This window comes from Petromyzon marinus, chromosome 83 (assembly GCF_048934315.1).
Source record: "Petromyzon marinus isolate PM22_M1 ecotype Great Lakes invasive population chromosome 83, UKy_Petmar_22M1.pri1.0, whole genome shotgun sequence".
Taxonomy (NCBI): Eukaryota; Metazoa; Chordata; class Hyperoartia; order Petromyzontiformes; family Petromyzontidae; genus Petromyzon; species Petromyzon marinus.
Genome location: NC_133748.1, coordinates 4,829,340 through 4,843,260, shown reverse-complemented (window position 1 = coordinate 4,843,260; position 13,921 = coordinate 4,829,340). Strand labels below are relative to the sequence as shown.

General features: G+C 46.7%; 1 protein-coding gene across 3 annotated transcripts in view; it reads right to left on the bottom strand.

Moving 5' to 3' along the window:
- Positions 1-13,921, bottom strand: part of LOC142907782 (mesoderm induction early response protein 2-like) — a 93,020-nt gene that overhangs the window by 67,286 nt on the left and 11,813 nt on the right. Inside the window, exons 2-4 of one of the 3 annotated variants that reach the window (XM_076057576.1) lie at positions 4,330-4,395; positions 3,163-3,243; positions 1,201-1,233 (exon numbers count right to left, since the gene is read on the bottom strand). In XM_076057576.1, coding sequence (XP_075913691.1) covers positions 1,201-1,233; positions 3,163-3,243; positions 4,330-4,365 — 150 coding nt within the window. In that variant the 5' untranslated portion in view covers positions 4,366-4,395. Of the gene's footprint in view, positions 1-1,200; positions 1,234-3,162; positions 3,244-4,329; positions 4,537-13,921 lie in introns of those variants that run through there. The other 2 variants (XM_076057575.1, XM_076057577.1) reach the window with 2 other exon arrangements.

The window sequence follows — 13,921 nt, the reverse complement described above, 5'->3', positions numbered from 1 at the left end:
CTCTGTGTGTCACCGTATCTCTGTGTGTCTCCGTGTCTTTGTGTGTGTCTACGTGTCTTTGTGTGTGTCACCGTGTCTCTGTGTGTGTCACCACCGTGACTCTGTGTGTCACCGTGTCTCTGTGTGTGTCGCCGTGTCTCTGTGTGTGTCACCGTGTCTCTGTGTGTGTCACCGTGACTCTGTGTGTGTCACCGTGACTCTGTGTGTGTCACCGTTTCTCTGTGTGTGTCTCCGTGTCTTTGTGTGTGTCACCGTGTCTCTGTGTGTGTCACCGTGTCTCTGTGTGTGTCACCGTGACTGTGTGTGTGTCACCGTGTCTCTGTGTGTGTCACCGTGTCTCTGTGTGTGTCACGTGTCTCTGTGTGTGTCGACGTGTCTCTGTGTGTCACCGTGTCTCTGTGTGTCACCATGTCTCTATGTGTCACCGTGTCTCTGTGTGTTACCGTGTCTCTGTGTGTGTCACCGTGTCTCTGTGTGTGTCACCGTGTCTCTGGTGTGTCACCGTGTCTCTGGTGTGTCACCGTGTCTCTGTGTGTCACCGTGTCTCTGTGTATGTCTCCATGTCTCTGTGTGTGTCACCGTGTCTCTGTGTATGTCTCCGTGCCTCTGTGTGTGTCACCATGTCTCTGTGTGTGTCACCGAGTCTCTGTGTGTGTCACCGTTTTTCTGTGTTTGTCACCCTGTCTCTGTGTGTGTCACCGTGTCTCTGGTGTGCACCGTGTCTCTGTGTCACCGTGTCTCTGTGTATATCTCCATGTCTCTGTGTGTGTCACCGTGTCTCTGTGTGTGTCTCTGTGTGAGTCACTGTGTCTCTGTGTGTGTCACCTTGTCTATGTGTGTCTCCGTGTCTCTGTGTGCGTCACCGTGACTGTGTGTCACCGTGTCTCTGTGTGTGTCTCCGTGTATCTGCGTGTCACCGTGTCTGTGTGTGTCACCGTGTCTCTGTGTGTCTCCGTGTCTTTGTGTGTCTCCGTGTCTTTGTGTGTCACCGTGTCTCTGTGTGTCATCGTGTCTCTGTGTGTGTCACCGTGTCTCTGTGTGTGTCTCTGTTTGTGTCACCGTGTCTCCGTGTGTGTCACCGTGTCTCTGTGTGTGTCTCCGTGTCTTTATGTGTGTCACCGTGTCTCTGCGTGTGTCTCCGTGTCTGAGTGTCTCTGTGTCTCTGTGTTTCCCCAGTGTCTGTGTGTCTCCGTGTCTCACCGAGTCTCCCCTGTCCTCCATGTCTCTCTGTCTCTGTGAAGACACGGACAGAGACACAACGTTACGAACACATGGAAACACAGACAGACACAGAGGGGGAGACACACAGAGAGACAGAGAGAGACATACAGAGACAGAGACAGAGACACACAGAGACACAGAGACAGAGCGAGACACACAGAGACACAAACAGCGACAGAGAGCGACACACTGAGACACAGACACAGAGATAGACACACACAGAGACAGAAAGAGACACACACAGAGACACAAACGGACACACACAGAGACAGAGAGAGACACACACAGAGACACAAACGGACACACACAGCGACACCCAGAGAGACGACACACACAGAGACACAGACACAGAGCGACACACAGAGACAGAGAGAGACACACAGAGACACAAACAGAGACTGAGAAAGACACACAGAGACACAGACACAGAGAGACACACACAGAGACACAGAGACAGAGAAAGACACACAGAGACACAGACACAGAGAGACACACACAGAGATACAGAGACAGAGAGAGAGACACACAGAGACACAGAGACAGAGAGAGACACACACAGAGACAGAGAGAGACACACACAGAGACAGAGAGACACAGAGACAGAGAGAGACACACAGAGACACAGAGACAGAGAGAGACACACAGACACACAAACAGCGACACAGAGAGACACACAAAGACACAGACAGACACACACAGAGACAGAGAGAGACACACAGAGACACAGACACAGAGACACACACAGAGATACAGAGACAGAGAGAGACACACAGAGACACAGAGACAGAGAGAGACACACACAGAGACAGAGAGAGACACACAGAGACAGAGAGAGACACACAGAGACAGAGACACAGAGAGACACACAGAGACACAGAGACAGAGAGAGACACACAGAGACACAAACAGCGACAGAGAGACACACACAGAGACACACACAGAGACACAGACACAGAGAGACACGCACAGAGACACAGAGACAGAGAGAGACACACAGAGACACAAACAGACAGAGAGAGACACACACACAGAGACACAGAGATAGAGAGAGAGACACACAGAGACACAAACAGACACAGAGAGACACACAGAGACACAGACACAGAGAGACACACACAGAGACACAGAGACAGAGAGAGACACACAGAGACACAGACAGACACACACAGAGATACAGAGACAGAGACACACAGAGACAGAGAGAGAGACACACAGAGACACAGAGACAGAGAGAGACACACAGAGACAGAGAGAGACACACAGAGACACAGAGACACAGAGACAGAGAGAGACACACAGAGACACAGAGACAGAGAGAGACACACAGAGACACAAACAGCGACAGAGAGACACACACAGAGACAGAGACACACACAGAGACACAGGCACAGAGAGACACGCACAGAGACACAGAGACAGAGAGAGAGACACACAGAGACACAAACAGAGAGAGAGAGACACACACAGAGACACAGAGACAGAGAGAGAGACACACAGAGACACAGACACAGAGAGACACACAGAGACACAGAGACAGAGAGAGACACACAGAGACACAGACACAGAGAGACACACACAGAGACACAGAGAGAGAGACACACACAGAGACACAAACGGACACACACAGAGACGACACACACAGAGACACAGAGACAGAGACACACAGAGAGACACACGCAGAGACACAAACAGACACACACAGAGACACACACAGAGACGACACACACAGAGACACAGAGACAGAAAGAGACACAAACAGAGGCACAGACAGACACAGAGACACAGAGACAGAGAGACACAAACAGACACAGAGAGAGACACACACAGAGACACAGAGAGACACACAGAGAGACACACACAGAGACACAGAGACAGAGACACAGAGACACAAACAGACACAGAGAGAGACACACACAGAGACACAGAGACTGAAAGTCTTACCGTGGGCATTCCTTCGATTCCGATTTTAAGGATCGATATTATTTTACATCGCCTCGATTCCCCAGTGCGTGACTCCACTGGCTGTAAGGAAGGTGATACAGAATCGAAGTCAGCGATTTTTCTGAATCGAATTAAATGATTTTATTAACATAGGGAGATCGAAATAAGAGATCACGTGCAATAGATTCCTTGGAATCGTAAGGTGGTGGTGAGGAGCGCACTGTGAGTGGTCGAGCGGTGGTGCAGTGGTTAGCGCACTGTGTGTGAGTGGGGAGCGGTGGTGCAGTGGTTAGCGCACTGTGTGAGTGGGGAGCGGTAGTGCAGTGGTTAGCGCACTTTGTGTCTGTGGATAAACCACGCGCTCACGGCCAGCACCAGTGATGAATATCTGAACCGGTCATGGGCCTCCCCTAGGTCGACTCAGCCTCAAATGAGTACCTGGTGCGGTTCATAGTTCCATTTATTTGGTATAGCTCTGTGAGCCATTCGGCTCTTGAATCGGGTGCAACCGCAACAAACAAAAAACAAAAACATGAACAAGTAAACATCGGTGTGTAGTAAACATCGCCACTGGGGAGACAAAGGCGGCCGGGCGTGGTGCTGGCCACCCACCCCCTCGTGTGCCGTGCCGGCCTTCGTAGCTGCTACTCACTAACAGCACTTGCCCCTACAGTCTGAGAAGGCTATATTGGGGATCTTTGTGTGCGTGTCGGAGGTGCGGGGGAGGACAATCTAAACAGCAACAACGAGAAGCGATTCTAAATAAGTTTCCAAATTAGCATCGTGGTGTAGTGTATAGTAGTGTATTCTGTATAGCACAGTATAACTTAGTGTGTATAGTGTATAGTAATGTAGTGTATAGTGTGTATAGGCGTGTGGTGTACAGTGGTGTAGTGTTTAGAATGTGTAGTGTATAGTATTGTAGTCTATAGTGGAGTAATGTATAGTATAAAATAAAATAGATCACGATGCTCCGGGCGCAACACAAGCATCTGTGTGTTGTGCCCGAAACGTCGTGATCTATTTTATTTTATACCTACGTGACTTTACCGAAAGAACCAAAAGAGTATGGATTCCTGCAATAACGAAAGCTTCAAATCAAGATTAGTCTATAGTAGTTTATAGTGTATAGTAGTTCAGTGTATAGTTTAGTAGTGGATCGCACACCTTATCGTGGTGGAGAGGTTTCCGCGTTCCAATCATCCTGAGAGTGAAGCCGTCCAGAGGCTCGAACTGCTGGTAGGGTCACACATGGCGGCAAGGTCAAAGGGGAGGTTCCAGACTAAAAGCAATCCAAGAAGTCCTCAATGGCAGAACAGGCAGAGACTGTGGGTCTCAAAGGCTGTGAAAGTTGCTCCAGTCGTCGCGGCTTCCCATGTCACTGGGCCCAGCCACTAGCCCCTCAAGAACGTGTGGATCCCACCCGTGCAGGCTTTCGTCAGGTTAGGGAAAAGTCCTGCGGCGATGGACGATTCATGAAGGGGACAAGGGCTGTGAACCTGGAAGCCCTCGGTCAAGACTTTGCATGCAGGCAGTAGATGTGTGTGACAGTCGTTGTACACCGGCACCAGGATAGAGGTGTCCTTCAGCAGCAATATCTGCGGTTGAGGAGTCCTCCTTAGGATGCCAAAGAAAAGGTGCCCTGAACATAGGCTGTCCCACATTTTATGGCTGGGAAACCGCACCCATCAGGATCACCATTCTTGTGGTCAAGAAAAACTTAAAAAGAATGGATACAAGGAAACAAAAAGAAAAATTAATTTTGCCACCTGACATGTAAGAACACTCATGGACAACATCAATAGTTATTGTCCTGGATGAAGAACAGCCATCTAGAGAATTAGTGAAGCGCAACATTGATATCGCTGTTCTCAGTGAAATACAACTTCCTGGAGAACGCCAACTAAGGGAAGTGAGAGGATGGTATTAAACCTTCTTCTGGAAAGGAGAGCTGGATAGTGAACCTCGGATCCACGCAGTCTGCTTTGTAGTCAAAAATAAGATTGCTGATGCACTCCTGGAACTCCCCACAGGTATCAATGAAAGGTTGATGCCCCTCTGCCTCTACTTCAGCCAAAACTAACGTGAAACTCTCATTAGTGCCTATGCCCCCGACCCTCGACATGGATGACAGCATCAAGGAGCAGTTCTACTCCCATCTCGATGATGCCCTGACTGCCCATTCAGAGGAGCGACAAGGTAATACTCCTCGGTGACTTCCATGCCCATGTTGAATGTAACCACAGCATCTGGAGCAGAACCATTGGCAAGCATGGGGTGGGAAAAGTCAACGGCAACAGCATCCTCCTGTTCGTGTGCCCAACACAGTCTGATCATAACAAACACCGTCTTATTCCAGAAAGACCAACAAAAGACCACATGGAAGCACCTCAAGTCTAAGCACTGGCACCTCCTGGACTATCTTATTGTCCGTGCCAGTGATCTGAGAGACATTCTTATTACAAAGACCATGAAGGGTTCCGATGACTGCTTGATTGACCACCATCTTGTGCACTCCGTGATGGTGCGGGAACATTGGAGGACTAGGAAGGCCGGCAAGAGAAAGCAAAATCTTTCAGCCCGAAAGGCCATCGGAAAGAGGGAGGAGCTTCAAGCACAATGCCATACTGCGTTGGGAAACCTTCCAACACCAGAGGCCACTACCATCCACGCACAATGGGACCAGCTCAAAACCGGCGTACTAGACTCGTGTGCCCAGACCATCGGCTACGAACCCCGAAGACACGAGGACTGGTTTGACGCAAATGACACCCAGATCTGATACCTTCTGGAGTGCGAGCACTCTGCCTTCCTTGCCTACCAAAACCACAGAAGACACAGCGCAGGACCGCAGCGTACCACCAACTGAAGGTCGAAACTCAATGATAGATACATGCTATGAAAAACAGCTGGTGGGTGGAAATGGCATGCGAGATAGAGGGATATGCCGACCAGCACGTATTCCAGACAACAATGACCATCCTTGGACCTCTGCAGGGCAAAACCCCATCAGGTTACATGATGGATCCCAGCTCCTGAAGGGGGGGGGGTGGGGGTGGCACGTGCCTCCCCAATGATCCTATCGAAATCGCTAATTTCGATCGGATCATTGGGGTTTATTATTAATAAATCGGCATTTCGCGACCCCCACTGCCACTGTGTAGCATATTATTACGTGCCAGAGACTCTATGAGATGATAGGACAATAGTCTGAGTCCATAATTGGCAATAAGTAATGGCAAAGGAGTTATAAGTGACTCAGAATTGTGCGCAGTTGCGTATACAGTACATGACTTCCCTGAAGGCATTCACCTCCAGCGAGCGCGATGCCAATCACACATGGTTCGAATTCGACCCTCGATCGATGGCTGCACATGCGTCGAATAGAAAGCAAGGGACAAGTCTTTACTTACTAACAACTCCGATCATTTTCATTGTTGGAGGGGTTGCCCCCCCTACCTGAAAATCTTGGCTCCGCCATTGTCCGTCAAAACTGGAAAGAGCATTTAGAACAGCTCCTGGACAGGGAATCCACTGAGATGGATGAAACCATCCAAGCCAAATTGCAACACCCCACCTCAGCGAGCCACCATCCATCGATTAACTGAGTTGTGCCATAAAGCAGATGAATTCCAACAGAGCAGCTTCAGGTGGCATCCTTGTTGAAGTCTTCCAAGCTGGTAGCCACCTGCTCACTTCAAGGCTCCACAAGCTGATCCTTCAGATCATGTAAAAAGAAGACTGTCCTGGTGGCCTTAGAAATATTACCATAGTAATAATCTTCAAGAAGGGTGACGAGTCGTGCCATGGAAACTACAGGAGAGCTCCCTCTTGTCCAAAGCAGGAAAGATCCTGGCCCGCATCCCGTTGCTGAGGTCTTGCCAGAGACACTGTGGAGTCCACTTCCACCTGGGACCATGTACCCCAATGCCCAAAGATCTGTGAATCCAGAATTGGGCTCCTCAGCTACCTCAAGAACCACCACCAAATCTGATGGACATCATCCTCGAACTCCAAGGAACTGCTAGCGACGACTACTTGACATTGGCCGGGTAAATGAACCTTATAGCGGGACCCCGGGGTCCCATAAGTCCCGGCTCTCGCATAAACATTACATTATAATATAAACATTATATTATAATATAAACATTATATTATAATGTAAACAAAAAGTTTGCTCTTTTTCACCAATGGGTTTGAAGGATGGTGGCAAGTGTTTTCTTGTTAAACTCTGCCTTTAAAACTGAAACTACTTACCTGCAGTACCTCTATTTAAATACACTGTCGAAAAAAATATTTACACCCCTCTGTCAATCATCGTGTTTCTCAGTGTGGATTTGTGAACACACTTTGTAAACAGCACGTAAAAATAATACGCGTTTTCAATGCGCTGTTCATTTTGTAACAAGCGTTTATACCAACGTTGCTCTACAGAGTCGTGAGTCGCCGCTCCTCTTATTCACATTGATACGAGCGGTATGTGGGGACTATGGCTTAACCGCAAGGAAAAAAAACTATCTGCACAGATGCATACAGACAACAGAATAATCAAGCAGGGGGAATTAACGATGCAACGCATCTGATCTGTTAAATATCTGCGGGTAATAGGATTGTCATCGATTGATCCTAGCTGCAGACACTGGTAAGTCACAAATAATAATGAAGAAAAGAGAGCCGTTTCACTGTATTACGCATACCGTTATGACAAATAAAGGACTTAAGATGTGTGGGCAGTTTGAGCAGCTTTGGATAAAACTTATGATCCCGCCCCTACCCGAGCATGGAGTGCATTTGCATGTTCAGCTCTTCTGCGCATTCGTCCTCACTGCGCTTGGACAACACGACAACAGAATGATCCGCGCCAGGTGGGTCGCTGCGTTTATGTGCGCGGTGGGACGGAGTCTCCAAAAATAAATAAATAAATTTATTACGATTTTGACTTTCGTTTATTCAGGACCCCGGGGTCCCGCCATAAGGTTCATATGATGATTCCCATCTGGGATTCACATCCTTTGTTCTCGACTATTTCTTTCATGAACTTTGCATTCAATTTCCGAATTTGCAATCTGCATAACTAGCAACATACCCACATTCGTGTGCCCATTGTGCGTAAGCCTAATTATGTATGTGCATTTAACTGCGTAATTGTACGCTTCCTTTCGAATAAAATGCGCATCTCATTGCTGCCAGTTTACAGGCTTTACCAGTGAAAATAGTCTGAAGAATTACAATGATAACTTGTTCTACTTGATCAACCATAATTATTACAATTGCTGTCATAAACTTTGAATCATCATCTGAATGTTATAGCTCATATGTGTGGTTAATAATAACGTAACGCAAGCAAGGCTACCATCAGTTTCAGACTGTAGCAGACGGTCTCCTGTGTGTATGTACACTGGGGTGTATGTCTGTATGTCTATGTGCTCTCTGTGTACACTCGAGGCTGTCAATGTATACGTGTGTATATGTCCACTCGTGTGTGTACAGTGAGGGAAAAAAAGTATTTGATCCCCTGCTGATTCTGTACGTTTGCCCACTGACAAATAAATGATCGGTCTATCATTTTAATGGTAGGTTTATTTGAACAGTGAGAGACAGAATAACAACAAAATCCAGAAAAACGCATGTCAAAAATGTTGTAAATTGATTTGCATTTTAATGAGGAAAATAAGTATTTGACCCCTCTGCAAAACATGACTTAGTACTTGGTGGCAAAACCCTTGTTGGCAATCACAGAGGTCAGACATTTCTTGTAGTTGGCCACCAGGTTTGCACACATCTCAGGAGGGATTTTGTCCCACTCCTCTTTGCAGATCCTCTCCAAGTCATTAAGGTTTCGAGGCTGACGTTTGGCAACTCGAACCTTCAGCTCCCTCCACAGATTTTCTATGGGATTAAGGTCTGGAGACTGGCTAGGCCACTCCAGGACCTTAATGTGCTTCTTCTTGAGCCACTCCTTTGTTGTCTTGGCCGTGTGTTTTGGGTCATTGTCATGCTGGAATACCCATCCACGACCCATTTTCAATGCCCGAGCTGAGGGAAGGAGGTTCTCACCCAAGATTTGACGGTACATGGCCCCGTCCTTCGTCCCTTTGATGCGGTGAAGTTGTCCTGTCCCCTTAGCAGAAAAACACCCCCAAAGCATGTTTCCACCTCCATGTTTGATGGTGAGGATGGTGTTCTTGGGGTCATAGGCAGCATTCCTCCTCCAAACACGGCGAGTTGAGTTGATGCCAAAGAGCTCCATTTTGGTCTCATCTGACCACAACACTTTCACCCAGTTGTCCTCCAAATCATTAATATGTTCATTGGAAAACTTCAGACGGGCATGGACAGTGAGGAAAAACAGTATTTGATCCCCTGCTGATTCTGTACGTTTGCCCACTGACAAAGAAATGGTCAGTCTATTATGATCCGCGCCAGGTGGGTCGCTGCGTTTATGTGCGCGGTGGGACGGAGTCTCCAAAAATAAATAAATAAATTTATTACGATTTTGACTTTCGTTTATTCAGGACCCCGGGGTCCCGCCATAAGGTTCATATGATGATTCCCATCTGGGATTCACATCCTTTGTTCTCGACTATTTCTTTCATGAACTTTGCATTCAATTTCCGAATTTGCAATCTGCATAACTAGCAACATACCCACATTCGTGTGCCCATTGTGCGTAAGCCTAATTATGTATGTGCATTTAACTGCGTAATTGTACGCTTCCTTTCGAATAAAATGCGCATCTCATTGCTGCCAGTTTACAGGCTTTACCAGTGAAAATAGTCTGAAGAATTACAATGATAACTTGTTCTACTTGATCAACCATAATTATTACAATTGCTGTCATAAACTTTGAATCATCATCTGAATGTTATAGCTCATATGTGTGGTTAATAATAACGTAACGCAAGCAAGGCTACCATCAGTTTCAGACTGTAGCAGACGGTCTCCTGTGTGTATGTACACTGGGGTGTATGTCTGTATGTCTATGTGCTCTCTGTGTACACTCGAGGCTGTCAATGTATACGTGTGTATATGTCCACTCGTGTGTGTACAGTGAGGGAAAAAAAGTATTTGATCCCCTGCTGATTCTGTACGTTTGCCCACTGACAAATAAATGATCGGTCTATCATTTTAATGGTAGGTTTATTTGAACAGTGAGAGACAGAATAACAACAAAATCCAGAAAAACGCATGTCAAAAATGTTGTAAATTGATTTGCATTTTAATGAGGAAAATAAGTATTTGACCCCTCTGCAAAACATGACTTAGTACTTGGTGGCAAAACCCTTGTTGGCAATCACAGAGGTCAGACATTTCTTGTAGTTGGCCACCAGGTTTGCACACATCTCAGGAGGGATTTTGTCCCACTCCTCTTTGCAGATCCTCTCCAAGTCATTAAGGTTTCGAGGCTGACGTTTGGCAACTCGAACCTTCAGCTCCCTCCACAGATTTTCTATGGGATTAAGGTCTGGAGACTGGCTAGGCCACTCCAGGACCTTAATGTGCTTCTTCTTGAGCCACTCCTTTGTTGTCTTGGCCGTGTGTTTTGGGTCATTGTCATGCTGGAATACCCATCCACGACCCATTTTCAATGCCCGAGCTGAGGGAAGGAGGTTCTCACCCAAGATTTGACGGTACATGGCCCCGTCCTTCGTCCCTTTGATGCGGTGAAGTTGTCCTGTCCCCTTAGCAGAAAAACACCCCCAAAGCATGTTTCCACCTCCATGTTTGATTGTGAGGATGGTGTTCTTGGGGTCATAGGCAGCATTCCTCCTCCAAACACGGCGAGTTGAGTTGATGCCAAAGAGCTCCATTTTGGTCTCATCTGACCACAACACTTTCACCCAGTTGTCCTCCAAATCATTAATATGTTCATTGGAAAACTTCAGACGGGCATGGACAGTGAGGAAAAACAGTATTTGATCCCCTGCTGATTCTGTACGTTTGCCCACTGACAAAGAAATGGTCAGTCTATTATGATCCGCGCCAGGTGGGTCGCTGCGTTTATGTGCGCGGTGGGACGGAGTCTCCAAAAATAAATAAATAAATTTATTACGATTTTGACTTTCGTTTATTCAGGACCCCGGGGTCCCGCCATAAGGTTCATATGATGATTCCCATCTGGGATTCACATCCTTTGTTCTCGACTATTTCTTTCATGAACTTTGCATTCAATTTCCGAATTTGCAATCTGCATAACTAGCAACATACCCACATTCGTGTGCCCATTGTGCGTAAGCCTAATTATGTATGTGCATTTAACTGCGTAATTGTACGCTTCCTTTCGAATAAAATGCGCATCTCATTGCTGCCAGTTTACAGGCTTTACCAGTGAAAATAGTCTGAAGAATTACAATGATAACTTGTTCTACTTGATCAACCATAATTATTACAATTGCTGTCATAAACTTTGAATCATCATCTGAATGTTATAGCTCATATGTGTGGTTAATAATAACGTAACGCAAGCAAGGCTACCATCAGTTTCAGACTGTAGCAGACGGTCTCCTGTGTGTATGTACACTGGGGTGTATGTCTGTATGTCTATGTGCTCTCTGTGTACACTCGAGGCTGTCAATGTATACGTGTGTATATGTCCACTCGTGTGTGTACAGTGAGGGAAAAAAAGTATTTGATCCCCTGCTGATTCTGTACGTTTGCCCACTGACAAATAAATGATCGGTCTATCATTTTAATGGTAGGTTTATTTGAACAGTGAGAGACAGAATAACAACAAAATCCAGAAAAACGCATGTCAAAAATGTTGTAAATTGATTTGCATTTTAATGAGGAAAATAAGTATTTGACCCCTCTGCAAAACATGACTTAGTACTTGGTGGCAAAACCCTTGTTGGCAATCACAGAGGTCAGACATTTCTTGTAGTTGGCCACCAGGTTTGCACACATCTCAGGAGGGATTTTGTCCCACTCCTCTTTGCAGATCCTCTCCAAGTCATTAAGGTTTCGAGGCTGACGTTTGGCAACTCGAACCTTCAGCTCCCTCCACAGATTTTCTATGGGATTAAGGTCTGGAGACTGGCTAGGCCACTCCAGGACCTTAATGTGCTTCTTCTTGAGCCACTCCTTTGTTGTCTTGGCCGTGTGTTTTGGGTCATTGTCATGCTGGAATACCCATCCACTACCCATTTTCAATGCCCGAGCTGAGGGAAGGAGGTTCTCACCCAAGATTTGACGGTACATGGCCCCGTCCTTCGTCCCTTTGATGCGGTGAAGTTGTCCTGTCCCCTTAGCAGAAAAACACCCCCAAAGCATGTTTCCACCTCCATGTTTGATGGTGAGGATGGTGTTCTTGGGGTCATAGGCAGCATTCCTCCTCCAAACACGGCGAGTTGAGTTGATGCCAAAGAGCTCCATTTTGGTCTCATCTGACCACAACACTTTCACCCAGTTGTCCTCCAAATCATTAATATGTTCATTGGAAAACTTCAGACGGGCATGGACAGTGAGGAAAAACAGTATTTGATCCCCTGCTGATTCTGTACGTTTGCCCACTGACAAAGAAATGGTCAGTCTATTATTTTAATGGTAGGTTTATTTAAACAGTGAGAGACAGAATAACAACAAAAACATCCAGATAAACGCATGTCAAAATGTTATTAATTGATTTGCATTTAATGAGGGAAATAAGTATTTGACCCCTCTGCAAAACATGACTTAGTACTTTGGTGGCAAAACCCTTGTTGGCAAACACAGAGGTCAAAGTTTCTTGTAGTTGGCCACCAGGTTTGCATACATCTCAGGAGGGATTTTGTCCCACTCCTCTTTGCAGATCTTAACCAAGTCATTAAGGTTTCGAGGCTGACGTTTGGCAACTCGAGCCTTCAGCTCCCTCCACAGATTTTCTATGGGATTAAGGTCTGTAGACTGGCTAGGCTACTCCAGGACCTTAATGTGCTTCTTCTTGAGCCACTCCTTTGTTGTCTTGGCAGTGAGTTTTGGGTCATTGTCATGCTAGAATACCCATCCACGCCCCATTTTCAATGCCCTGGCTGAGGGAAGGAGTTTCTCACCCAAGATTTGACGGTACATGGCCCTGTCCATCGTCCCTTTGATGCGGTGAAGTTGTCCTGTCCCCTTAGCAGAAAAACACCCCCAAAGCATAATGTTTCCACCTCCATGTTTGACGGTGGGGATGGTGTTCTTGGGGTCATCGGCAGCATTCCTCCTCCAAACACGGCGAGTTGAGTTGATGCCAAAGAGCTCCATTTTGGTCTCATCTGACCACAACACTTTCACCCAGTTGTCCTCTGAATCATTCAGATGTTCATTGGCAAACTTCAGACGGGCATGTATATGTGCTTTCTTGAGCAGGGGGACCTTGCGGGCGCTGCAGGATTTCAGTCCTTCACGGCGTAGTGTTAACAATTGTTTTCTTGGTGACTATGGTACCAGCTGCCTTGAGATCATTGACAAGATCCTCCCGTGTAGTTCTGGGCTGATTCCTCACCGTTCTCATGATCATTGCAACTCCACGAGGTGAGATCTTGCATGGAGCTCCAGGCCGAGGGAGATTGACAGTTATTTTGTGTTTCACCAATTAGCGAATAATCGCACCAACTGTTGTCACCTTCTCACCAAGCTGCTTGGCAATGGTCTTGTAGCCCATTTCAGCCTTTTGTAGGTCTACAATCTTGTCCCTGACATCCTTGGAGAGCTCATTGGTCTTGGCCATGGTGGAGAGTTTGGAATCTGATTGATTGATTGCTTCTGTGGACAGGTGTCTTTTATACAGGTAACAAGC